Below are 26,243 nucleotides of genomic sequence, written 5' to 3'. Positions count from 1 at the left end.
AAAACCTTGACTTGCACTTTCTAAAAGTAGACTTTGGGAGAGATCTGCGGCCTCTGCTTGTCACCAGTTTAATTCATGTGCCACTTGCTCCATAGCTCCCTCAAAGACGAGAGGGAGGGAGGGAGGTGGGGGAGGGGAGAGCCGACGTCGCCTATCCTGTTTTATAAGCTAATCATTCACGCCGGAGCGGGGATGTTCCCATTTTGCCCCGGTGGTAATCACCAGTAGCTGTTAACAGTGGAGAGTAACACTGTCGTCATCGCAGCTACCGTATGCAGATCATTCGTGTCATTCTTTATTCGGGTTTTGGCAGGACAATTTGTTTTTCCTGCGCTGCCGGGCGACTTACATAAGGCTCCGTAATGCCCCCCAAAACTAATTGGGTTGAATGTTACATTTTTGATTTAGTGAATGGGTGGTGGTGGTGGTGGGGGGGGAATAATTGGACCGCGGTGTCCTGCTGCTAAATGTTAGTTTAAGGGTGGATGTCTCTGACCGCAGCTTTTCTGGAAGGAGTCGAGTTATTGTGCCATGATTTCCCGTCAGAGTGGACCTCACAGAGGGAGGATCGATCTCAGGAGCAGATTTTGTGTTGTTTATGCTGAATTCTGGAGGTTTGGTGGTGTAGCTCTCTAACCCCTCCGCTGTCCTCTCCAGCCTCCGTCACTGTAACTCCATCACCTCACAAAAACCATCGAGCCTCACTCAGAATGTCTTGTGAACTTTAATCTGGCTGAGAACTGCACCCAGATTTTCATTCTGCAGTATGAATATACACGATTGAGGAGAGGGTGAGCTCGGCGTTGCGTTTGGCGCTGGAGGGTCCGTGCATGTCTGCGGCGGGCTGCACCTGTCTAACTTGCGCTAAAGGAGCCGGGGTCCGGGGGGCCCCACGGTGGAGCTCAGCCGGGGGGAAGGGGAGGAGGAGGTAAGGAGGAGAAGCTCAGCTGAGGTTGAGCTGAATGTGATTCCCCTGGGAAACCTCTCCCACCGCGTGCTCACCGGAGCTATAAATAAGTTTTATTAGGTTTAAATGGAATTAGTGGAGAGGTTGGTCGTCAGCATTGCTCGCGGATATGTAGATGTAGACTTTTCTTGACATGAGGAGAAGGAAGAGCGAGGAGTGTTAATGATACACACTCGCATGGGAACATGTGCAGGCGGACACGGACACACACGAAACAAAATACCACCACAGTTAATTACACAATCGTATATTCCTTTTAAACATTTGGACACTTTTCACGCGGCGGCCATTTTCCACCATCGTTGCACGCTAAGGGTGGGAAATTTGAATGTTGGGATAATGTCATCACGTCATTGAAACTTTACTAAACAACTTCCTGATTGATCAGCAACTGAAGAGATGATTCCCCATCCCACCGTATCGAACGGTAGCGTATCGCCGCAATGAGGCTGAATGCTAACGTTAGCCGTCGTCTAACAGAACAGAAAAAAACACTTAATAACTCAAAGAAGTGAAGTAAGAAAATGTAAACTTTATTGTAACTTTGTTGTTCTAAGTTCTCTGATTTACAGAAGAGAAAAAAAAAACACTTGTAATGGCACAGTCATCGTAATATGTACACATTGCTGATACTGCAATAATCCAGGCAACATCGCGTCGTCCAGATTTAAGAGTGGCACATTAAGGCACGTGGTTCGCTCAGTCTGTAGAGGGACGGAATAACACATACATACCACAGCATTCCTTAAAAAGCATTAGAAGAACGGGAGCTAGAAAAAGCCCCTCAGCACGAAGGGCTCGGTTTGGGAAAAATCACAGTTTGTCCATTGTACATTCAGCTCTGGGAGAGATTAAGACGTCGATGTGTTCACAACATTACTGCGTTGCACTAAGACATTTGGTGATCTGATAAGCATCGGTAGACCTGAGTGTTTTGAATTGATACAGTAAACTTGAGAGCTCAAAGTTACACAATCGGTTTAGTAGTAAAGCGTTCAGTACTAAGGTTGTCAGAGTCTGTATCATCACTGCCGGCCGGGTTTAAGATCGTCTGTTGAGGGAACAAATCAAGGCTAACTAAACTGCACGTGGAGCAATGCATCGTGGCGCAAAAGGTGGTTTACAGGGCTAGTTTTATGAGTATAATCACAAAAAGAAAAAAAAAAAATCATCTCATTTACACATCATTTGCTTAAAGCATATCAGGGTTCAAGCCAAATAAAAATACAAAAAAAATCTCCTATATATATACGTAGCCTAATGCTACTGAGCTAAAGCAAAGCAATGGAAGTGGAAGTGACTACAAGGACAGTCCAAGTCAAAACATTAATAACTCGTCAGGGTTCACGTCACGTGGCCACTGCTCCTCTAGGACTTTAAATGTCAGGTCATGCTTTCAGCTACTACTAATAAATCCAAGATGGTTGCAACGGACATTTTCGAAGGCTAGCTTATGTCGTACTCGTGAATTCTCGGTTCTGTAGCCCTCTTTCCCTCCCACATTGTCCTATTAACAGAATAGTTTGACATTTTGAAAAATATACACTTTCTTTTGCTAAGAATTAGATAAGTAGCTGAGTACAACTCTCATATTCGTACAGCCAGGAGACGTTAGCTTAGCCTTGGACATTATCATCATCATCTTCATACTTTAGTTTTATACAGATTAAACAATGAAGATGTCATTTAAAGTTGCTGGTACGCAAATCTTGTTTGTTTTGGCTAGCTAGCATGACTCAACGCTAGCCTAATCCAGCTATGAGTTGTGCTAGCTGGCCAAAACAAACTAGATCATGCTAGCAAACTGGCTGCTCACACACGTGGGTTGATATTAAACCGTACAGACAACGAGAGCTGCGTCAGTCTTCTCAGTTAACTCTGCAAAAAAAAAACAAAAAAGCGAGTACGTGTATTTTCCAAACCCGTCGCACCATCTGTCCAAAAATCTTCTTTCAACCTGTTTCATCCACGAAGCTTTTCTATCAAACTTAATTTGGCACCCATTAAGATGAAAAAGCACATCAACACAACATCATGACAAAAAAAAAAAAGAAAGAAAAAAAAAAAGAAAATGAGCAGCCCATTTTAAAAGCCGTTACTACAGCAGGTTAGTAAGAAGGTGACATCGTATGAAGCCACGTGTCGTTACATTACAGTGGCTCGGCCTCATGTTCATCAGGCCTACAGTACTAGGGGACATTCAGGCGTGTCCAACAGAGTGGTAAGTTTATAAATTAGGTAAAACCACTAAGAATAAGTGCTAAGGAGTGATAGGCCGTCGTGTCTGATGACTCTGTGAAGTAGTGAAAAACCGTAACTTGAGGTACATTCATAAAACGTCGGCCCGTTGGCCTGATAAGTTCAAGTAAAAGCCAAGTGAGCAAGACATACGGTACCACGGTGCGTCGGTCTCGGTACGAAGCTTTCTGTGAGCTGACTACCTCCCACTAAGCAAAAAAAAAAAAGAAAAAAAAACTTTTCAAACATTTTTTCTTTGTCCTTCGATATCGTCATTTGGTCTTCTTGAGAGTTTCAGATTCTTTTTTTTTTTTTTTTTTTCTTAAGCAAATGAGGGGTTTGCTTTGTTCCTCCTTATTGAGAGAGCCAGCAGCAGCTAAAAGAAAAAAAATAACTTAAAGACTGTCGAAATGCAGCATGTAAACACACAGATTTCTCCGGAACTTGCGTACGGAAAAAAAAAAAAAATTAGAAGAAGAAGAGGAGATCAAAAAGTCCGGAAACAAATCAGCCGAGAGGTAAAACCAATTAACATAAAAAAAAAAGAAAAATGTCACAAAGAGAGAAAAAGAAAAAGAAAAAAAAACACAAATCATTTTGAACTGTAAAGTGCAAGTATAAAAAAAAAAAAAAAAATCTTTCTACATGTCGTCTCAAGGCCGGGCCTCGAGACTGGGTCAATGGTCTTTAGTGGAAAAGTGCAAGTTGAGAACAGCACGAGTATTTAGAAAAAAAAAAAAAAAGAATTTGATTCAGAACAGTAACAGGATCAGTCAGGTGACTCGGTGTGACCAGTCGCGTGACTCAGCTTCTCCGTAAGAAAACAGCCACGGCGTCCAAGGGCACGGGGTAGTCCTGCAGGAACGTGCCCCCATCGAACACCTGAGCGTTCTGGCTGTCCTGCCACTGGAAGCCCCCGTCAGGTAAATAAACATCCCTTTGCACTGCCCCCTTCTCCAGCACCGGCGCCACCAGGACCTGGAAAACACACGTAGGATCGGTCAAAGAAAATTCAGACGTCACTCTCAATTATCAAGACATCGGGTTACAGCCTTGAGGGTTGATTCATGTGCTTATCGGATGCCAAGTGTATCGGATGCGGACAGATGGGGGGGGGATACTCGATCCCTTCACAAACAGAACATCATTAAGTCACCTCATCTCCGATGAGGAACTGGTCATCGATGGTGAAGGTCACGGGGTCGCTGGGACTGAGCCACCACATCGGCCGGTAGATGGGGTTTCCCGTCATCTGCCACTCCTCTGCATACTTCTCTATCAATGGGACCACATCCCTCTGGTGCTTTGCTATGTAGGTCCGAGTCAGGTTCAGAACCTACGGGCCAGAAAATACAAATATTAGAGATCCGGTTCTTGATTCCTTAGCAATTTTCTGTGTCTTATCTTGGAAGCGGTGGCGCTCGTTTAATCATTTTAATGGTGTTTTCACTCTTGCAGTACGTGACATTATCATTTGAAGACAATTCGCACTCTTGTCGAGAAATTAAATCACACTTAGGAACGTCTCTTTCTCTCTGCCGTGACTCAGACAGCTGGATTCGGAACGTTATGTTATCTCGCAAGTAAAACGGTGGATACACTTTCTTTTGTGATGACAACCCCGGCAAAATGACTTGTTTCACTGTCAGAATTTGAGCCATTCAATCCAATTTCCACCCTTTCAATTATTTGATCCACATCTAAGTTAGCTGGGTGCTTAATCAGAAGTCTCTGGTGTGAACGATCTGTGGGCCGCACAATCTTGGAGATCTAAATATTTTCATACTTTTTTTAACTTTAAAGCACCAATAAGTGGCTTTCATAGGGATGGATGGGGCTCCACCTCCAACACTGTGTCCAGATTAAAGTCCTTGGTGTCGACCAGCTAGAGAAGTGACTGTTTAGGCCACTGTAGCAACAGTTACATCAGAACTCAAGTTTATTTCATTAAAAGTAGCATGGAAAATGGAGGCTTTTCTCAATGAGAAAGATGTTTTCGGCCTCGTCCCGACTGGCTTTGGCAAGAATTTGATTTTCCATCTGGCTCTGCTGATGGTTGAGCTCTCCTACTGTTGAACCGATCGGCTGAAGTTAGCCCGCGACGGTCCGTCGAATCACCTGCCAATAATTTCCGCCTGCCCTTTTTCCTGAAAAGTTTTCCTCTTGGAATTGGCTCGTCAAGCCGCTTGTTTCCAGCAGCAGAGACGCAGGAGTTTAATGTCATTGTTTTGCAATATGCAACTGTCTGGAAAACATGAAATCAATAAAATAATTAGTGAGCCTGGAAGCAAATGAACAACTGGGAACCAGCTCTCAGATGAAGCCTGTACTCAGTTCCCTAATTTTTGCATAATCCTGCATTTTTGTTTTGTTTTGTTTTCCAGCTGATCTTGACATTATATTCAAAGTTAGCTCATTAAGGAGTCAGTTTAAAGTCTGTCCTTTTGCAGAGTTTCATTTTTGCTTTATTCAGAACCACATTTAATTAATGTCCGGCCAGGAAATCTGGACCAATTGATTAACTGAAACCAACAAAAACAACCAAAAAAAAAAAAAGCAATTTCCTTAACTAAATCATCTGCCACAAGGATTTCTGGACAAGAATAATATTTGACAGTGAGGTCTGCGAAAGACATTTGTGCCATCTCTGCACCGAGACACGCAGTCAGAACCTAAGAGCGGCCCATTGTTGACTCGGTGGTTTGTTAGCAGTGTCCAAGTCTTTTCTCCTGTCTCCCCCTCTGGCCAAAACGACTTCAGCATTCCTGGAAGGGGTCACATCCTCTTCAGTGTCCCATGACAAAAACAAAAGCTTGACCGCATCTATAAAAAAAAAAAAGTATTTTTTTTTTACGAGTTGGGATTGGGAACATTTGTAGGAATGAGCTTGAAGTCGCAGCTCCGGGTTTGAGTGGATCCTTCTCTAATTGAGAAACCAGGCATGTGTGTCTGGGTTTGCGGTTTTTATTGCTATTCGATTTCCAGTGCGGCTGCTGCTGCTGTGACCTGTCTGTGACTGACTGCAGTATCACACATCCTGGAAAAGAAAAAAAAAAAAAGGTGTGCCACATTTAAACTACAGTAAAATAAATTTAAAAAAGACTCCTTCATCATGTGTAATGCAGCGGCACATTCTCCTCTCAAATTTCCTCAGTCTCACTTTAACCCAGTTTATAAGTTGAAGGCCATGCGAGAGACCGAAATGGAAAACATTGCTGCTGCTGCTGCTGCTGCTGCTGCTGCTGCTGTCAAACGTCTAGCTGTCCAAAAGGCCTATTTTTATCTTTGTCACGCAACACAAGTCACAACCAATATATTCTGCTGGCCCGGTCCTCTTCCCAGTGGAAAGCGGTGGATCACTCCCACTCTTGTCACACTTGTCAATTACTCATGGAAATCTTAATTGCCACAATAAAGTATTTTTCCAAGACTTGTCCTCAAATTCATTATCATTCCTGCTGAAGTGGCTCTCGAGAGTGAGCCGTAAATCTCGAGGAAGGATTGTAATTCGGAACAGATGGAGCTCTAACCACAGGTGATGTCGGGGGAGAGGGCCGAGAAGGAAAGGCAGGAAGGACAGCGGGGGGAAAAACAGCCTCGCCCTCCGGAGAAGCAGCAAGTGCTTTTCTGTCAAGAGGAGTATCGATATCTGTCACCGAACTCTCCGAGACTGTAGGCTTTATTTTCCTGACGCGTACAGTGAACGGTACATTCCTGATTTCCAGCAGAGAGGAACAGGTTCTCCCGCCTCTCCCGCTGGGTGGAGAGCCAGGTCTTGAGTTTTGATAGACTACGTCTCTTCGGACAAACTGGTGGGAACTTTTTCAGAGAGGCGGCTGGGTCAACAAACTCTCCCTCTCACGCCTCTTTTCATAAACCAGAAGGTGGGATAATCTCCCGCTCCCGTTGACAGCGTCTAATTGGCAGCACTCACGCATCAGTACGCCTGATCTCTTCACCTTCAATATTCACAAGTGAAACTCTTGTTATCAGGCCCGGAAAGAATGTTGTTGCTGTTGTAATCACATCTGAATGTGGATCCTGCAGATGAAATGACAGCTGAGGATGCAGAGTGGACCAAAAGAGGAAGGAGTTCCTGTGACCACACGACTGTTTTGTGTGTTTCTGAATCAAATTCTGGATGTATACCAACCCGGTCCTCGCCGCAGACCCAGGGCGGTGTGTGGAAGCTGATAACAGGGAGGAAGGCTGCAATCTCCATCCACCGGATGAACAACTCCTCATCTGTGACCAGGTCTCCGGATAAAGAGCCACCTGGAGGAAACGAGAGATTAGAAGAAGAAGACAGTCAGGGAGATGCACAAACTTTAAGGAGAGTTATTCTACTCAACATCACATTCATTCCTGGTCATTAATAACGTGTTGACAAGGCAGAAGACAACCCTGCAAGAAGGAACTGGAGGTGATTCAAGTCCACTTCAGGTGAAGCTTTTAAGTAACTGGTGCATATAAGCGATGTCAGTGGTCGCCAATGTCTGACGCAAATATCAAAACTCTTGAACAACTTTCAGCGACTGGGTCTGTAGAAACCTAACGTATCCAGTATGATTTTATCCGACAACTATAATCACCGACTGACCCAGAGTGGAGCGGACCCGGTCCAACTTGGAGCCATCAGTCGCCACATGCAAATCGTATTCATAATCAGCTCAACAAACCCTAATGTGTGTCCCGGCCTCAAGACGATTCGATGCTGCCAATTTTCCGTGAACTCTGGTGTTCAGATCATCAAAAGTTTGGCGTTTTTTATTTCTGCATGTATTTAGGTCATATCGCTTTGAACTAAAATCCCAAAAGATTGAACAGCAATGGTTTGTTCAGCTGAACGGTGCATTTCTGAATATACGATTGTGAAAATGACTGAATAGTTTCTTTTCGTTTGCATGTGATCATAAATGTGACGGTCACTCGTGTTTCATGAGAGTCTGAGTGACGTCATTTGTGAAGCAGAGGTGAGAAAAGTGACCCATCGGCTGTGGTATTACCTACTGCATCAGGAATGAGGAAGTTGTATCCCAGCAGAGTGTGGTGCAGCAGGGAGGGAATGATGCCCTTCAGGCCCATCGGGCCCCAGTCGGACTGCAGGGGGGTCATCCTCACAAACAGAGGCTTGTGGCTCGACCTGAGACACAAACAGGATCATAATAAGCGTAATCACACTCTTGGTGGTAAAACTGCAGATGAGTGAGCGTACAAACAAAGACCAGATGTTTGAGTTTACCGTGTCCCCGCCGTCACGATGGTGGAGTCTCCGATCCTCGTGGCCAGGTCGGCCAGCATGCTGATGTACTTGTCTCCGGAGAGGGCGTGTGGCGACCGCAGGCCTTGCTCCTCAAACAGATTCCCTTCGCCGCCCTCCAGCATGACGTACTCCATCCCCAAATGGGCCTGCAGGGATCCCACTCTGTCCAGGAACCAGCTCACCGCTCCCGGGTTGGTGATGTTCAGCTTTACACAGAACATGCCTCGCCACTGACTCATCACAGGGATCTGAAGGACAGGGTTCATTTTACACTACTATCATTTTCTATTTTGGTTATTCAGTGAATGAATCATGGAGCGCAAAGATTTTCTGGATCAGGCCGTGTTCACACTGCTCTGCTTTTTATCAAACCGCAACAAGTGAATGGAGAACAGGCTGCAAGGCAGATAGGGGGGGAAAAAAAAAAAAAGTTCCGTGTCTGGTTTCTTGTTAGAAAGAGTGACGTGTTCTCGTAAGTCGGGGAAAGTTCAGAGTGTTGCAGACGTGGGGTATGTTCCTGGTGAACGGACCCGTCGTGACGTAGAGGAAGTGAAGCACGACAACGACCAGAATTAAATCAAACAGAGACCTCGAGTAAAAGTGAACGTGCAGAGGACCGTGGCGCTGAAGTCTTACCAGCTGTCCCTGAGGGGCTGAGGGGAGACTGAGCCAGTAGGTCTCAGTGCCGTCCATGAGGGAGGTGTGGAACTGCGTGGTGCCCACGCCCAGGAAAGGGGACAGGGTGATGGAAATGTTAAGAAGCTTGACAAGCGGGAGGTCCCTGGTCAGTCTCTTGGACATCCCCCTTCTCCTGCTGTAGAGGTAGTCATGGTCCTGGTAGAGACAGAGACAGATAAAAGGTCCAGTGTGTAGGATCCTGGAAGTTAAGTCCGAGACTGCAACCAACTGAACACCCCTCATCACCTAATAACGTGATGCACTCGTGGATAAATTCAAATGTTTACGTTTGGACACGCTGATCTCTCAGAAAAAAAAAAAAACCAGTCGAGAGACGTGCGTGACCTTCTGTCAGAACCGCTAACGTACATCATAATCCTTTGGAATTTACACGGTAAAGTCAGGCAGAGATTTCAGGTTACATAACGTCGGGAACAAAAACCTTTTGAGAATACAGAGATCGACCTCTGGAGGTGAACCTGCTGTGGGAAAGAAAGGGTGGATTAGGACACATTATGTAATGTGGAAGAATGTTATTGTGTCGCGGACTTTTCCTTTTGCATCTGATAAAGACGTTATGTTTACCCCCGTGTTTGTTGGTTGGTTTGTCGGCAGGATTACAGAAAAAAACTACTGAACAGATTTTCAGTAAACTCGGATGGAGGATGGGTCTCGGCCCAGAACTCAGATAAAGAGACAGATCAAGGATTTTTTTTCTTTAACACAGGGATTTAGGAGATGGGGGGTAGTTTGGTTAATTCCTTCAGGGAAGGATGCATGGATGTTGATTAAAGAAACAGTCGTATTTAGGTGGATAATATCAAACCGGTGCAGTTTGATGCAGATCCTGATAACAATCAGGATCTCACAAAATGTAAAGGTCCAATCTGTGAGAGAGTCAAACGTGTGGGGTTGGTGCCCCGACCGACCTATCAACCCAAAGTGTCAGTTTTTACTTGCTTAACTATCTTATAAATTGGACCTTTAAGTATGTTTTATTACAGGAGACTTCAGGGCCTTGGCAGGGTTACGCACTCTGCTTAGTGTCTCTCTACTGTCCCCTGAATTTTAATATAAATCTGACTAATAGTCAAAAAGCCAAAACCTGAGACAAAGAGGTCCAGAATGTACTTTTTTTTTTTTCTTTTTACAGCAAACTAATTTTTGACCCAGATTTTCCGATGGCAGCCAAACTAATTTGGAAACTGGAAGAGAAAGTAACTTAAAAAAATCCTTGTAAAACTGGAGTGAAAGAGACGTTTTGACAGAGGTTCATTGTTGCCAGTCGCACTTCTGTTGAGCCGTTCACGGACGATTTTCACGCTCCGTGATGTTTCCATGCGGCGCTGTACGCCTGGCTGATTCTTTATGGTACTTACAGAGGGGGAAGCTGGGTAATATGGAGCCAACAGAGCTGGTGTTTAATATCTCTGATGCACCAGAAAACTTTTTGGCTAAAGAAAAAATCTTGTTCACCAAACGGCATCGATCACCTGACACGTTATTCTTTCCATCTTCCCCACCCTCCTCTTTTTATTCTTTCACGCCGTCTGAACCTGCGATGGGAGCGTTCTGTAAGCATTGTGTATGTTTATAATGAGATGCCTCAGCTGCCTCCTCTTCTGTTGCCCCGGTCCGGGTCGGATCACAGCATCAAGCTGGTATCAGGATCGACCACTCGAGTTAGTCTTGGCTCAAATCCCCCATAATCCCAAACACACTCGATTCTTTCGCCCGTCCCACAGTTACCACACTCGGAGCAACCTGAGATCTCTGTTTGTCTTCCCTCGGCTATATTTGTTTTGTAATGGAATATCACCAAGTATTGACTTAGATCCACTTCACTGTGGTCCTGGTGCCGTTTCCTGGCTGCTCCCAATAACACTCAAGGAGAGTAACCAGATAAATGTGAGAGAATCATAAACATCAGCATGCAGAGAACGCAGGAGAATCACCTGCAACACACTAGTTATGGACCAAAAAGTTTAAAATACCTGAAACATATTAGGTGAGCATTATTTATCATATTTACACGTTTTGAAGACGTCAGACGTGTGTTCTGCACTGTGGGAAACAAACCGTCCAACATGAAGACAAAGCACTTAAACCATCTTTTTTTTTTTTCCTGCGTTGTGACATTTCTGTGAACCTGTCCTCCTCCCCTCCCTCGCTTCCCCTCCTGTCTCCGACACTCTGGAGATCCACTTAAGAAAACTCTTTCATCTCTGTCCTTGACCAGCTCTGAGCCTCTGACCAATGAACCCTCTCCAGCCCTCGCAGCCCAGATGGCTGAAGAGGAGGATTATGATTGAGTCTACAAACACGCGGAGCGAGAATTAGCTGAATGAAGAGAAGGATGTAGTAGATGAAACTGTAAAACTTCACTTCAAATATGCAGTTTGACATGTTCAAAGTGCTAAATTCCTCCTCTTTGGAGCGAAACTCTCACCAAAATGCAACCTTTTTATGTGAATGTATACGAGTCAATGACGAAAAGAGGCACTTTTAGGATTTATTTTCATTTTTGGATCAAACTTATTTTCAATGGGAGTGCTACGGGCACTTTAACGACAGCATCAAAATCTCTATTTTTAAAACAGTAAGAAGTCTCGACACAACATGAAACTTTGCTGGTAGCATCACCAGGGTCTCTACACATGAACACCAGCACTGAGAACATTGTTTGTGTACACAGAGTTACTAAAAAGAAAGTTTTTGAACAACTCATGTTAGCAGTAGCTTGTTCCGCTCGCCGCCGTCCTGCCAGCGATCTCAGAACGCGACTTACTACAAGCAAAGTTGCCTCTTTCGTCGTAATTATGCTTTTACACGAAGGTTTGATTCACATACATTCACAAAAAAAGCCTCGGTTGCATTTTGGCGAGAGTTTAGCTTTAAAGTGTCTTTACAGGAGTTTTTAAAAGTCATATTGAGCCTTCTGTGGCTCCAGAGGAAGCTGCGTGTTATCTGATAAAAGTGCCTCCAGAGATGTCACACCGTGGCTAAGTTGCATTGTGGGTAATGTAGGCATCACGTTCTCAAAAGGACGGAGAATGTGTGGGATAAAAACCAGTATCTCTGGATCATGTAAAGATTTCGGAGTTACCCTTTATTACCTTTTTTTTAATGGAGGGCAAGGAACGGGATCCCATAGTATTTGATATTACTTTGGTGGATTTCTTTGATTTTTTATTCAGATGTACTGTTTTACAGGAAGTAACAGATGGGACGTTTTGAGCTAAACTGAACTGTTTTCATGTTTTTGAGCTACACGACTGCCACCTTTCGCTCTGCTTCACATCCAACATCAAACTACGATCCCTCTTCTCCAGGTTTGTGCCTCTGAAATAGGTCTTTAAAATAAAACCCCTCCTGTCTGCTGAAGATGCTGATGCTGGTGATTTAAAGATCACGGCTCGGTACGGGACGCGGCGAGGAGCACGTACCATATCAGAGAGGAGGGTGGTGGAATGTTCATTGAGGCTGATGACTCCCTCCCCCAGCTGGTGTCTCTTCAGACGATTGGAGAAGGTCCTCAGCTCCCTCTCCACCTTCTGCCCCGAATCCACATTGGCGAGCAGCTTCCAGAAGGGCAGCCTGTAGGACACACGGGGGGGGGGGATCGTGAGGAAAACCTGGACGTGTTTTTTTAAATTCGCGACAGCACCCACAAAGTTTCGCTCGGCGCTCGCTGGACCCACAGACTCTCTGGTGTTCTGACAGGCCCCTTCCTCATCTCTGCTAATGTGAATCAAAAAAAAAAAACCCAAAAACCGAACTAACCACAGTGCTTTCATGTTGGGCAGCTCCCTGCTGTGCTGGGAGAGCTGCTGCACAGCTTCCTGGTGAGCAGCTTTCACGTCGCGGGCCACACACACGGTGTACTGCAGAGGGAGGCGCTCCATGCTGGGCAGCGACTGCAGGCAGAACTGCTGCCTGCTGTCCACCCCCAGCTGCAGGGGAATATCAGGGGACACGAGCACTGCAACACCTGCATGGTGGGAGGAAGCACACGGGACATCAGCTCATTACATCACACTTGTCAGAAACTCAGAACCGTCGCTTCAGAGAATCGAGATACGCCGATAATATAACGTTTCACTTCAAGCAGATATTAAAGTGAGACGACCCGTCGCAGATTCCTCTTATATGACATAGTGCGGCGAGTGTTACTGAGACCGGGGCGAGCGTGTCGGATGGAGAGTTGTGGGAGGCCGAGTGTGGGCTGTGTCAGCTGATATCGCTCCGCTCAGATGTGAGAAAAACACCCCCCAGAATGAGATATGGCAGTTAGACGAGTTTACCCTGAGACTGCTGGGAACTTCTGAGTAGGAAAGTTACACTGAGGAGGGTTTAGGTCAGTGATGGTCACCTGGCGGCGTGCGGGTCACAATCAGCCCGCCGATTCAGAAAAATTCGAAGAAGGAAACACAAATACGTTCAGGTGTTTAGGATGTCTAGGGTTTATTTTTTCTCCCAACTCCCAAAACAACAGAGACGGAAACAATTTTAGACTAAAGACGTTGTAAATCAGCTTATTATTAGAAAGCGGCCCAGACAATCCGCTGCAGGATTCAGGCCGGTCGCGCTGAAAGCAGCGTTTATATCTTCGTGCCAGAAGGAGGATAAAACTCAGACTCTTATTCAACATTTCGTTCTATATTTGAAAAATAACTCCTCAGACGTCTGAGAGCTTTTCCTCATTAAGTTTCTAATTTTTTTCACGACTTTCCGAATCTGTTCACACTGATTCGACACACATTATTTGAAATACCTGACCGCTGGGTTAGATATTTACTGTGTATCATTGATATTCAAGACAATTTAATCCAATATTAGTGAGGTAATACCACAAACTATTATTAACAATATTCATTTCTCCCATAATTATTATAACAATTGTGTCTTTAAGGTCAGTTTGTCCCTCAGTCGATGAAGATGTTTCTCTTCGGATTGAAATGTATTTACTGCACTTTTTTAAAGTTGAGTTTCTGTTTTCATTCATTTTCATTCATTCTGATCCAGAAAAATTTAAATTTAACCTTCCTCTCTGGGGACGAAGGAAAAAAAAAACAGCTCCTCTGATTAAATAAGTCAACTCTAGCTTTCTAAAAGTTCCTAACGCAGCCGTGTTTTCTCTCCTACTGTACGTGCGGACGCTCCTTCAGCAGCCGTGTGAAATGATAAGATTAAGTGAAGCAGATAATTGTGTCTGCAGATGTAGCTGCCCTGCGAGGAATGCCTCGTCCCTCTCAGGTTACCCCGACCACATATCCTCACCGCTTCTCACCCGTCCTGACTCCCACCTTCTCCCTCGCAGCTTTTAACTACCTTCCTGTCCTGTCTCTGCTGCCGGTCTGCTGACCCATCTCAGGTCAGACAGCAGAACCCGACCCGTAATCAACCCAGACTCAATTAAGTTTTTTTCCTCAAAGTGGCAAAACGTGGGATTTGGATCCGATCGGTGAACCGATTAAGGTGCAAGTCCTCTCAGACGAGTCTGAGAAACCCGGGGCTGAGAACTTGGCTCGCTCCAGCCGCCCTCTCTAGTTTCAATGGGCTTACTGTTCTTATCAGGCAGGAACCAGGAGCAGGCAGGATACTCGTGTACCAGTTTATAATCAGATTAATAGTTTCAGAGATCAGCATTCAAGTGCTGCATAAAGCCCAGCGAGGAGCCCTCAGCCTCGGGGTAATTCTCACGTGTTTGCAACGGATAATGTCAAAGAGATACTGGTAACTCCTCAGCTGCCTCTCACAAGGTATTAGGTCACCTCCTAACTGCTTGTTATAGATTCATAATGGCAGATTAATGTCGATATCTGAAGGGAAACACATGCTGCGAGGGATAAAAATGGCTTAAATTAACTCCGTAACGAGGCGAAGGTGCGTGTCAGTAATGTTGCCTATCCAGCGGAGTGAGAAAGCGGGGACAGAGCAGAAAATGTTATAGCTTTATGGAAGGATGGAAAAGGAATGCAGGCAGTGGAAATAGCGGCGACCGGAGCACACCAGACACCGAGCGCTCCTGCAGAACGATGTGCACATACAGCAGGCTGCAAAACGTCTGCTTCCCTAAAGTGCACACAGGGTGGAAAGTGGAGTTTAGCTTTTCTTTTCTTTTCTTTTTTTTTCTTGCAAGCACGACTTCTTGAGTCATATTTAATTTTTATGGGAAATGACAACCGCAGGGCCTCAAGGAACTGGGACAAAACAGCTGGACCATTTGACTAAACATGCAATATTGAACGTTACACGTACTGAATCTTGATTTATGTGTTTACACAGCAAGAAGCCGTTTGCATTTCTCTTATCGGGGGGGAAACTACACCTAGCTTATATCGGTGCAGAGCTCTGAACGACACTCGCTCTCACTGAACAGTATCTGTAGATGGGAGCAGGAATCAATAAGTGTTATTTAAAGAGAGTGAAGCAGGTTCGAGGCCTTGAGTTACAGCCAATGTGGGGTGCCCAGGAGTTGAAGGGGAAACGAGGGGGGGGGGGGGGACCCTATTTTTAGAACAATTCCTTAAACACTCCCAAGCTTCCCCTGAAATATTTTCCACTAGCTCTCAAAAGCTAAATTATACGTCCGACCGAGTGTATCCGCTCACCTTCAAAGCAGCAGATAGGCAGAGGTAAGAAAAAAAAAAAGAAAAAAAGTGAATGAAGTTTTATTGGGCAGATTCGAGTGATTTGACACACACATGCCTCAGTTTTACAGCTGCTGGGTGCAAAACACACAAATCAAGCCGCCTTGGATTCGCCTCCTCGCACGCATTCACGCACACTTTCTTTAATGGGAAACCGTAGACTTCCAAGACAAACAGAGCAGGACTTATAGGACTCATAAAGGTGCTGCACTTCCTCTCGCTCCGTCTGAGCCCCCGACCGTTGGAGGTGGCAGCGGCGGCGACCCGAGGCACCTTCTGATGGATCAGGAAGGTTTTAATGTGGCGTCTTGGGCCTCGGAGAGCGGCGGGGCCTGGAGGAAAACACCGCCGCCTGACTCCCCCGCTGCTGCCGACCAGATGGGCCGCGCTCTTTTACCTGTCATATTTATACTGTTATTTATGACACCTGTGCGCACTTACAGACCTGAGCAGGCTTATAAAAGATGTATTCAAATGCTGACTGTGTGTGTGCGTGTGTGCGTGCAAGTTCAGGCATGCATTTCCTTAACAATGGAAACTTCGTTTCTGTGCCCAACCCTCAAGAAATTGATGGCCACAGCGCTGGGATCTTGCCATGGTAGTAAATTTCCAATTCCATTTATTGAAAAAATAATGAAACACCAGAGAGACTTGCTCTGCTCTATTTCTCTCATCAATCAGTTTTATTGTTTCAAGTGTGAGACGCTGTGTTCTGTTGTAAAAGTGATCGGACGAGAAGATCCAGCGTTCGAATACTTTGAGGCGATATAAAATTATTTCGCTTTTCTCTCTCTCTGTCTCTTATTTCCTTCGCTTCGGTGTCAGCTGGTGAAGTCAGAGTATTGTTAAAGAGTTCTGATGTTTTCAGACAACTCGACGGTGGATTTTGATGCAGTGCTTGTTGCACATCTGTAAAAAAAAAAAAAAAAACAGGAAGGAAACAGATCCGACCTGAGAGGCCGATCAAACGAGCCGATACGAACTTTATAATCACATCGGCGGACGAGACGCCGGCGTATCGATCCTCCACTGTCCCCCGATGGAAAGTATTACGAAGGAGATCGACTGTGGAAAATGTTGCGGCTGACTTTTCATGCAGTAGCCGTCTCATGCGGGAGATGACAGCTCGCCTCTAACAAAGCTTCAGTTGGCTACGTGAGTCACTGTGAAAGTGTTTCACCTCAGACTCGTCCGGGAGAGTCGAGGCTTCGGGGCAGCTGCCGAGGGACCTCCCGACGACCTGTTGAGTAACACGGGAGAGATTTGGGCCAGCTTGTTTTTCCCTCTACATGCGAGTTGGATAGTTTGAGCATTAACTTCTGTGTATGTATGACTCAGCTGTGTTGGCTCGGCAGAACGCTAAAGAAATACTGAACCACAGGCGAGCAGAGGACGAGCTTTAACTCCTGCAGGGCTGCGAGATGTGACGTCAGCTGGTTCATGTTATGCTCTGTCGTTAATTTAATTGTGTCCATAATCGCATTCTGGCGATATATGAGATTCCTTCATATCGCACATCCCCAAACATCACCGTTTCTTCACGATGGCGGCCATCTTCGCCTGCAAAAACAGCATATCCCTTTGTTTTTTAATTGTACAACAGCATTCAGAGTGGAGAGAGAAATGGAAGGACTTCACTGAACAGGGAGGCTTGTTTTGGCCCGTGCACGTGTCCTGACCTTTGGTGATCTTTATTCTTTTATTCCTTTATTTGCACTTTCACAACTTCTCTCCGCAGATTTCTTGGACTCAAGAAACATTTTGTCTCGCTCCCTTTCGCTCCTCGCCGTTAACGCGCCGTGACCGAAATACGTCTCGTATCTCATCCTCGTGGTTAGAAGTTTCTGTTGTTTCAAATAAAAGCTGATCAAGTATCATTGTAACTTTCATCCCTATCTCTCTGTTGAGTTTGGCCGCTTCCCCTCCGAGAGACCCGACAACAGACGAGCAGCAAAGTAACGTTTCTTTGGATCCCACATGGAAACACTGAGTCAGAGAGAGAGAGAGAGAGAGAAATGAAATAGAAAGGGGGGTGGGAGACGCTGAGCTGACGGGGAGAAAGATGACTGCTTAAAATGGACAATAGTGAGATCAGAGAGTTCATGTTCATCCACATTTGCACATATAGAGGGTGGTCTCATAACTTGGAGTCACGTCAAGTCCTACAAGTCTCGCAGAATTATTTTATCTGATTCTAATCTCAGATGCCGGCGTGGAGAGAGAGAGAGAGAGAAAAAACGGGGAACAGCAGATAAATGAACTCCGTCTGCGAGCGAGTTAGCTGATGAGTTATTATCACACTGTCATTTATTACAGCGGCCTGCTGTGAAAACAAACAGGATCTCCAGCAGCTCGTATTTGTGAGGATGAGACGGTGATGAAGGCCAAGTTACATCTGTCTCACGTAAACAAACAGTATCTGAAAGAACGAAGCTCTCCGGGGATAAAAAACACCTGGGATAAAACAATCAGACGGTTTCCACTTTTATTTTCTACCCTCACGTATAAAAACTACAAGAGAGGGTAAAATAACATTTTAACTATTCAGTTATTTCAGATCCCTGCAGAGAAAACTATTTTATTTTCATGTTTTTTCTATTTATTCAATAATAACTACCGCCAATCAATAAACCTGCTGACGGCTGCGTTCATTTGGTTTTTAACATCATTAAAATGTCAAATCGGCTAGAAAGTAGATTTATTTGAGTCTCATTCTCAACACGACGTCCATCCCAGAGCGACAGATAAGTTATTTCACTCTTAACAAACGTTACAAATCGATTATTAAGCAACTGTAAAGGTTTAAAATCATCACTTGCAACTTTAGCCATCAAATTATATTCATAAATAATCTACACTGTATATATATCAACCATTAACAAAATATAACAATTATCAGTTTAATTTATTCATGTGTTAAGAGAGAAATAACTAAAAGTTTAATTAAATATTAATGCGTAATTAATTTATACCATTTACAAATAACGGTCATTATAAAAGTGTTATCAGATGTATTTATGTAAACTGCAGCACACAATACTCATGAAGCAGCCAGAAATAAAACTTTAATTATAATTAATAAAAACTGACATTGAGACTAAATCATAAATATATAATTCTATAATAATACTTAAATCACTTTAACTTGATGAGAAAAAGTAATAAATTGTAGGAGATCTATCTATGAATTAAACTGTTTAAATATCTTTATTTCAAATAGAAATGTGTTTCTATGGGACTGAACAGTTGGACGCAGTTTCAGATGAACGTCATGTGACTCGACCACGTGCAGTAACTATCTGCACATTCATGCAAAGATGATCTGCGCCTACATCTCCGCACTGCTTGTATCATCCAAACCTCCAGTTGAGGAACAACCCCGACCTAAAGCTTCTCCCAGAGATTTCTCCCCTCCTTATTTTTTTTTTTTTTAATGCAGGATGAGGCTGCGCTGATATCTAATCTGTTCTTCGTAGCCCGGTTGTTTTGGTATGGATAAAGACAGGTGGGGCTATGACGAGTTCCTGCAGTTGGCAACACTCTCAAATGTCACTCTCCTGCACGGTCGCACATTCATCTCCTCTCCCGTCGCGCCGCTTCGCTTTTCTACCTCCACTTTACTTTCGCTGCTTCTGTTTTCGGTCCTGTACGTGGTTGTTCAGTCTCTCTGTTTCATTCTGTTTGTCCTGCTCTTTAGCCGTCACCCCCCCCGGAGTCCTCTTAGCTTGGTAATATCAGTCACAGCTCCATGTTGCCCACCACATTCATAATGTGCCCCATGACTAACTAGAGGCAGTGTGGACAGGTCCCAATGCACACACACACACACACACACACACACACACACACACACACACACACATAAAAACGGCTCACACATACAGCGAAAATATTGCTAGCAGGTCAGCGGGTTCACGCAGCTGTGAGGCCTGATATTATAATAATCTGCACGCAGCACTAAAAAACTGCAGCATTGTTTGTTTTCCAGAGAGGAAGAGAAAAAAGAAAAGAAAAAAGAAAATGCCGACGAAGCACCGCGTGACACCGAAAGGCAGATTTGTCAGTCCATTAATTAGGAATGAAAAAATTCACCAAAACGGTCAAGACGCGCGGCGACTCCTTTGCTCTTTTTATCACCGCTGGAGCTCTGCCTTCCTCGGGTCTGTTTTGAGGAAAACAAACGCGCCGCAGTGCTTTCTCTCCGGCTGACTGACGCTCGGCGCAGGAGAGGAGCAACAGTTCTTTTCTCGTGTGAGCTCACGAGAGTCAAACTGTGCCCACAGTTATGGACTCTAAAGGACTAAAGAAGGTGCTGCTACGTCTAGAAATAGGATGAAACCATAACATGAAGCTAAAACATACTCCTCTCTTCTTCTTCTTCTTCGTCTTCTTCTTCTTTTTCTTCATGAGCTGAGAGTTTAAAGCAGCTTCACCTGAGCGGACGCTGGTATTGTTGTCTGAGAGGCGTCAAATATTCATCCCACTATTTCAGATTTAAAGTTAGTAGACCTACTGAAAGTCGTTCACTTTGATTCCTCAGTTATACTTGGAAGCACCACAGTTAAAACTAAACATGGTGATAAATGACAGAATAATTCATTCAGTATTATTTTACGTGCTGGAAGTGATTTTTTTTTTTTTGAGGTCTGTATTCAGTTAGATTTGGTCTCTTTACACGCAGAAATAATAACGTTTCGCTGCCAAAACTCGGGACAAATCAGTAATCCTTCACACGGTTGCATAAACTCCAAGTATCCCATAATGATCTTGTTTACTATCCACACATAACTGCGGAGGTTTTTTTTTTTTTTCCTCCAGAAAAGCTGCTTTAAATTGTTTCCTGTTCTACCACTATTAACCACAACAATAACACAGCTATGACTCGACCGCATCGCGTCGTTAGTCGCAGCCACACTCATATTTCACCGTTTAAAATGTGATGCGTCAGGTACGAGTTTGTGTCGGAGCTGCTGGAGGGAAGAAGATGTGACGTGAAGGCTGATATTCTGATGTTTCGATCGAAGGTGAGAAGAGAAAAATGATGGTCCTGATGTAGCGAGTGGTCATGTTGCAGGACTCTCGCGCTGCTTCGATCGGATGCGTGTAGACATGTACACAAAAGCAAGAGACATTCAAGGAAGCCTTGTGGGAATCATTCATGTTCTACATCCAGATGTGTCTACAGGTCAGAAATGAATCGTCATGATTATAAAACAGACAAGCAGACGGTTAACGTACGTATAATAGGTGCAAACACTTCTTCTTGCCATGTGCAGTGACCTGAGGAGGCCGGGCGGGACGAGCGGCACACGTCGGTCTTCATGCAAAACAAAAACAGCCGCGCACCATCTGATTGTTAGCGCGTAGCACGTTGCACAACTGTGGGAACGCGACGTTCCAAAACATGACATGTCCTCGACACATTAGCCAAAAAAGCTGCGGCACGACAATATGAGGTCACTTCAGTTTTTAACTTTGTGAGCTGCACGACTCAGACCCGCCGCACATTCCCTGCCAGAGCAAACAGACTTTACACTGATTTACACTGAAATAACTAATGTCACATGAATAATTCACAGAAGGATTCCACATGTTTGGTAATATGTGACATTATATTTTGCCCTGCATCTGAGAAAAATAATGTAAAAGTTTTTGTTGTCCAGCTTCATGCATTACATTTGAAGCAGTGCTCTTAAGAAATATGTATTAAACAATTAAATTGTGTTACAAATCACAACCAATTATTTAAAATATGATGCTAAAAATACTGAAAAAAGACAACGTCTCTCTGTATGTGTGCAACTTTTAAAATGCTTTTTCTTTAAGAGAAAACAAACATTTAAAACGGCGACATTTTAGTCATAACTCAGAAATTATAGTTACTATTCTTTGGGCAGGGGCTGCACAGTGGCCCAGTGGCTAGCACTGCTGCCTCACAGCTAGAAGATCGCCGGTTCGCGTCCCGGTTGGGACGCCTGGGATCTTTCTGTGTGGAGTTTGTATGTTCTGCAAGCGTGGGTTTTCACCGGGTACTCCGGCTTCCTCCCACAGTCCAAAAACATACTAAGGTTAATTGATCATTCTAAATTGTCCGTAGGTGTGAATGAGAGTGTGGTTGTTCGTCTCTATGTGTAGCCCTGCGATAGACTGGCGACCTGTCCAGGGTGTCCCCTGCCTTCGCCCTAAGTCAGCTGGGATAGGCTCCAGCCCCCCCGCGACCCTGCAGAGGATTAAGCGGCGTACATAGAATATGTACAGATGATGGATGGATGGATGGATTCTTTGGGCAAAATATGAACGAATGAACGCACATTTTAATAAATAAACCGGACATGTGTTTGAAAGTCTGATACTTAAGACGTGTTTTGCTTATAACATCTGGTTAAACTTTGTAAAACAGCAATAATTTGTTTGCTTGTCAGCATAAACAGAATTTATCATTTGATATATTATTAAATATATATTTCAAGATGACACTAATTTCAAACACATGCTGGTGTGATGTGTTATTACAAGGACTGAATTGTTGTGTATTGGATCTACATTTAGGGAGAAGATATTTCTGTCGCTCCCTCAGAAATAACAACAAATCATTTCTGCTGATATTAAACAGGAACGCTGTGAACAAAGTTGTGATTTGTCCTGGAGGCAAACGTGCTGCTCGCCGTGTGACGTGACAGCCAAACAAAAACATCCCCGAGCTTTAAAAGCGAGATCTGCTGTCAAACACACGTGTAACGCTCCGGCGGGCATCGCTGTCATCGCTGAGCATCAGTTTGCTGTGTTTGGGTCTATGTACAGTTTGTGTCAGCGAGGGCGGCTGCTTGGCAACGTTCAAACAGTTGTTCTCATCGGGGCCTCGTCTCATCCGTGTGGAGTGATGAGATTTTTTTTTACTGTGGGGGGCCTGAAGATTGTTCACATAAAAGGTGGAGGAAAAAAAGGGATTTTAAGTCATGTGTCCGTCTCGTTAAGCCACCGTGATGTTACATAACGACGTGCGTATGGATGTTATGTGAGCATGCATGTGTGCATTTGCTTCTGTTGGTGTGTGAATCAGAGTGTGTGAGACCACTGGCAACAAAAAACAAAGTCGTAAAAGAGGATTGTTTGTGTCGCCCCCTGATCCACACGACTGATGATTTTTTGGCATTTCAGCTGGCGTTGTCTCCGGTGTTTTTGTTGGAACAATATCACATTTCCGTGAGATTTTTTTCAAGAATGAAGCTCCAACTCACCACACACACCAACTACCACACACACGTACACACACACACACATTCCTCATCAGTTACATTAACCATTCACATCCGCCACCGGCCCCTGCCCTCCCCCCCTTTTGCCCCCAGGATAAAATCTAACACCCCCAAAATAACCTGGTGAGTTATAAGAGTCAGCAGGGCCTTCATCCAACCTGCCCTTTAAATAGAAACAAAGGGCAATTACCTCGCTATCCCTAAGAGTTAATTTAAGATGCTAAAGGTGGCCGACTTCCCTTTGTAGTCTAATCTCTAAATTAATAAACCAGGATGCCACAGACAGGATCGGGTTACGTTCTATTTGTGGGGGGGGGGCCGTCCGAGCGGTGTGTGTGTGTGTGTGTGTGTTCTGGGGGATGATGGTTCTGGAGGCGGTCGGACCATTTTTCTCAGCTCAAACACAAACAAAACACGAGGGGGTGGCGGTAGGAAAACACAACAACATGCGCAGGGCTTCCCTCACGCCCCGGGATTCACGCCACACATTGTATACCCGCTGATACGGGGTCAGATTTCTCCAGGCCTTGTGCTAACCCCGCGCTGATGGCAAGTGTGGAAAGAACAGCTGACCCTGTGTCATTCTCAAAGATCACTGACCTCGGTGTGAAGAGGTGCCACGGCTCCGCTTTTGCCTCCATTAGGAGGAAATCTCAGCTGAATCACTTCCTCTCACCTGACGAGCCCAGGAAGTAGCGCTCCAGGGCGGAGCCGAAGCCGGAGGGGTTGTCCTTCAGGTCGCTCACGGTGAAGGGCTGCGTGGTGGCGTTCTGATCGTTGATAGGCCACGTCTGACCCCGGACACTGGCACCGCCGTACCAGGACACGTTAGCCATGGAGAAACAGTCCTGAGAGGACACACACACACACACACACACACACACAAACACACAAAGAAACAAAACAGGTGAGAGAGAGGAAACGTGCATCGGGAACATTTATAAAAGTGAAGAATTAAAAGCGTCTAATGTAAGTTTCCTTCGTTAACGACAGTCGTTTGGTTGGCTTGTCAGCAGGATTACACAAAAACAACTGACTCTCATGAAACTTGGAGGGCGACAACATGAACTTTTGGTGCAGACTGAGCATCATTTTAAAACATATTTATTCATTTCTCAGGCTGCTGGAATCTAAGATACTACCCTCTGTACTGGTGAGCTTCGGTTAAGGTTTGTCAGTTCTGGGTGGGTTATGGGTTGTATTTTAACTTTCTTTATTTTACTGTTTTGTATCTGTTGTGCAGCACTTTGGTAACTGTGTTGTTTTTAAAATGTGCTATACAAATAAAGTGGATTGGATTGGTTAAAATGTAAAGCTGTACATCTGTAGCTGTAGCTGATATCGGATTAGGATTGATGTAATTAGAGTGCGACTGCTGGCCTGAACTATCACTGACATTTAGAGGAAGGATGAGGATTATTTCAAAAAGCAGATAAATGGTGAAAGGATAGATGCACATTTCAGTTTTGAGCGTCTACAAGGTGAATTTAAATGCCTTTTCTGCTATCACATTATGTAGAGAGACTACAGATGAAACTGATGTTTGACAGAAATGCAGGTCAGAATGTGATGGCTGCTGCGGGACTTTACCTCAGGAAGGAAGGACTGAATGACGGGAGACAAATCTCGTCTCTCGGCTCAACGCGTCTTTACGCGCGGGGGAGAAATGCGCACACCGGCAGCTCGTTTATTTCACGTCAGCAAATCCTGGGAGTTTGAGAACAGGTGCCAACTGGTCACCTGAGAGGCACCGGGCACGGATTTCTTTTCTTTTTTTTCTTTTTTTTTCTTTTTTGAAACGAGGAAAAATAAAGTTTAAGCGACTTAAAGTTTGGAAAGATTTTCTGTGAGCGGTCGCGCCACATGACAGGGGAGGAATGTTCCAGTGGGGACAGATTAACCTCCCCAAACATCCCAATAGTTGAATGCCTTTGATAATTAAGCCGGGGGGGAGTACAGTAAGTACCGTGCGTGTAAAGAAGCGTGACAAGTGTGACGAAGCGCTGGTGCAGTTTAATCCAGAGCTGAGGGACTTTGGAACATCATCAGATGAGAAATAAAACATCGAATTACTTTATCAATTCAATCATATCAACAAAAAATGATTTATAGCACTGATTTATAGACATTATTCAATCTCCTTTTGACACAAAAGAGGATGATTCCACTTGTTTTTAACGCTGTGATTCTATAGACATTTCTCTTAATAAATATGTAAATCACCGGTATGAACACACACTTCTTCTGACAGATTTTATGATAAAATTATGATTAAAGTTGTTAAAGTGAACTGGGGCCCCTGTGGTGCCGTGCGTAATCACGTGCCAATTTACTCTGATAAGAGCAAACTGAAGAAGCTCCGAGCGAAGAATCGCTTTTTTCTCCTTTGCACATCACACCTCAGTAAAAATGACATTCTGATTACAGACTCTGGTTGTGTTTGGTGCGGAGCTCCTACCTTCAGCTCCACATGACAGTGCACCGGCGCCCAGTTCATGCTGTAGCACTCCGTCTCCGTCTCCTCGTTCACCTCCAGCGAGATCTTCACCTCGGCCACCGAGTCCCACGTATAGCAGAACTCCGTCTTGTTGAGCCAGCACAGGTTCCTCACGAAGGGGACCTCGATGTCGGGGTTCCCCACGTTCCCCACGTCGATCTCCACATAGGTCCTGTCCTCCGTCAGGGTCTGTATGACCAGCGAGTGGGTCCTTCTCTCCCAGATCAGTCCGCTAAAAGTCCCCCTGAGGATCCAGTTCTTGTTGGGCTGGTCCACCACTTGCCAGTATATGATCCCGATGGTCATGACAAAGAAGACGGCCACCCCGAGACACGCTATAGCTCCCTTCCAGGTCTCGTTCATCTCCTTCAATCCCGTGTCCCATGTTACCTCTGGGATGGGGCTGGGGTTCCTATTTCGAGCGTGGGGCATGTTTTCTTTTTTTCCTTTTTTTTTTCTTCTCTCTTTTCTTTTGGAGATCAGCAAAAGTATCAAACGCAAAAAATGCTGCAGAAATCTCTGTGCGTCAAAAACCTCTGCTGCTTCATCATGTCATGGTGTTTTTTTTTTTCAGTGAGGCTACAGGGTAAACCAGCCTACTCTTTATCTTTACACCGTTTCACACAGTTGGGTTTGTTTTGTTTTTTTTGCGCAATTTGTGCCAGCAACAGAGACCTGTCATGTGAAGAAA

At 44.7% G+C, this 26,243-nt stretch overlaps 1 protein-coding gene across 1 annotated transcript; it reads right to left on the bottom strand.

Moving 5' to 3' along the window:
• Positions 1-1,479: 1,479 nt before the first annotated feature.
• si:ch211-236l14.4 (SITS-binding protein) lies at positions 1,480-26,243 on the bottom strand. Its single transcript, XM_037105797.1, has 10 exons — positions 25,514-26,243; positions 23,732-23,903; positions 12,930-13,137; positions 12,593-12,743; positions 9,105-9,302; positions 8,448-8,716; positions 8,212-8,348; positions 7,359-7,480; positions 4,362-4,541; positions 1,480-4,183 (listed from the first exon to the last, which is right to left on the bottom strand). Exons 1-10 carry the CDS (start codon positions 25,982-25,984, stop codon positions 4,010-4,012), a joined length of 2,082 nt encoding a protein of 693 aa, XP_036961692.1. The 5' UTR covers positions 25,985-26,243; the 3' UTR covers positions 1,480-4,009.

This window comes from Acanthopagrus latus, chromosome 8 (assembly GCF_904848185.1).
Source record: "Acanthopagrus latus isolate v.2019 chromosome 8, fAcaLat1.1, whole genome shotgun sequence".
Classification (NCBI taxonomy): Eukaryota; Metazoa; Chordata; class Actinopteri; order Spariformes; family Sparidae; genus Acanthopagrus; species Acanthopagrus latus.
The sequence above is the reverse complement of the archived record's forward strand: the minus strand, read 5'-3'. Positions and strand labels throughout refer to the sequence as shown.

Excerpts from the sequence above, each read along its gene's own strand:
- si:ch211-236l14.4 (XM_037105797.1), bottom strand. The coding sequence starts at position 25,984 with ATGCCCCACGCTCGAAATAGGAACCCCAGCCCCATCCCAGAGGTAACA. Across the intron at positions 23,904-25,513 it reads ACTGTCATGTGGAGCTGAAG|GACTGTTTCTCCATGGCTAA; the intron begins GTAGGAGCTCCG and ends GTGTCCTCTCAG. Across the intron at positions 4,184-4,361 it reads AGTTCCTCATCGGAGATGAG|GTCCTGGTGGCGCCGGTGCT; the intron begins GTGACTTAATGA and ends TGTGTTTTCCAG.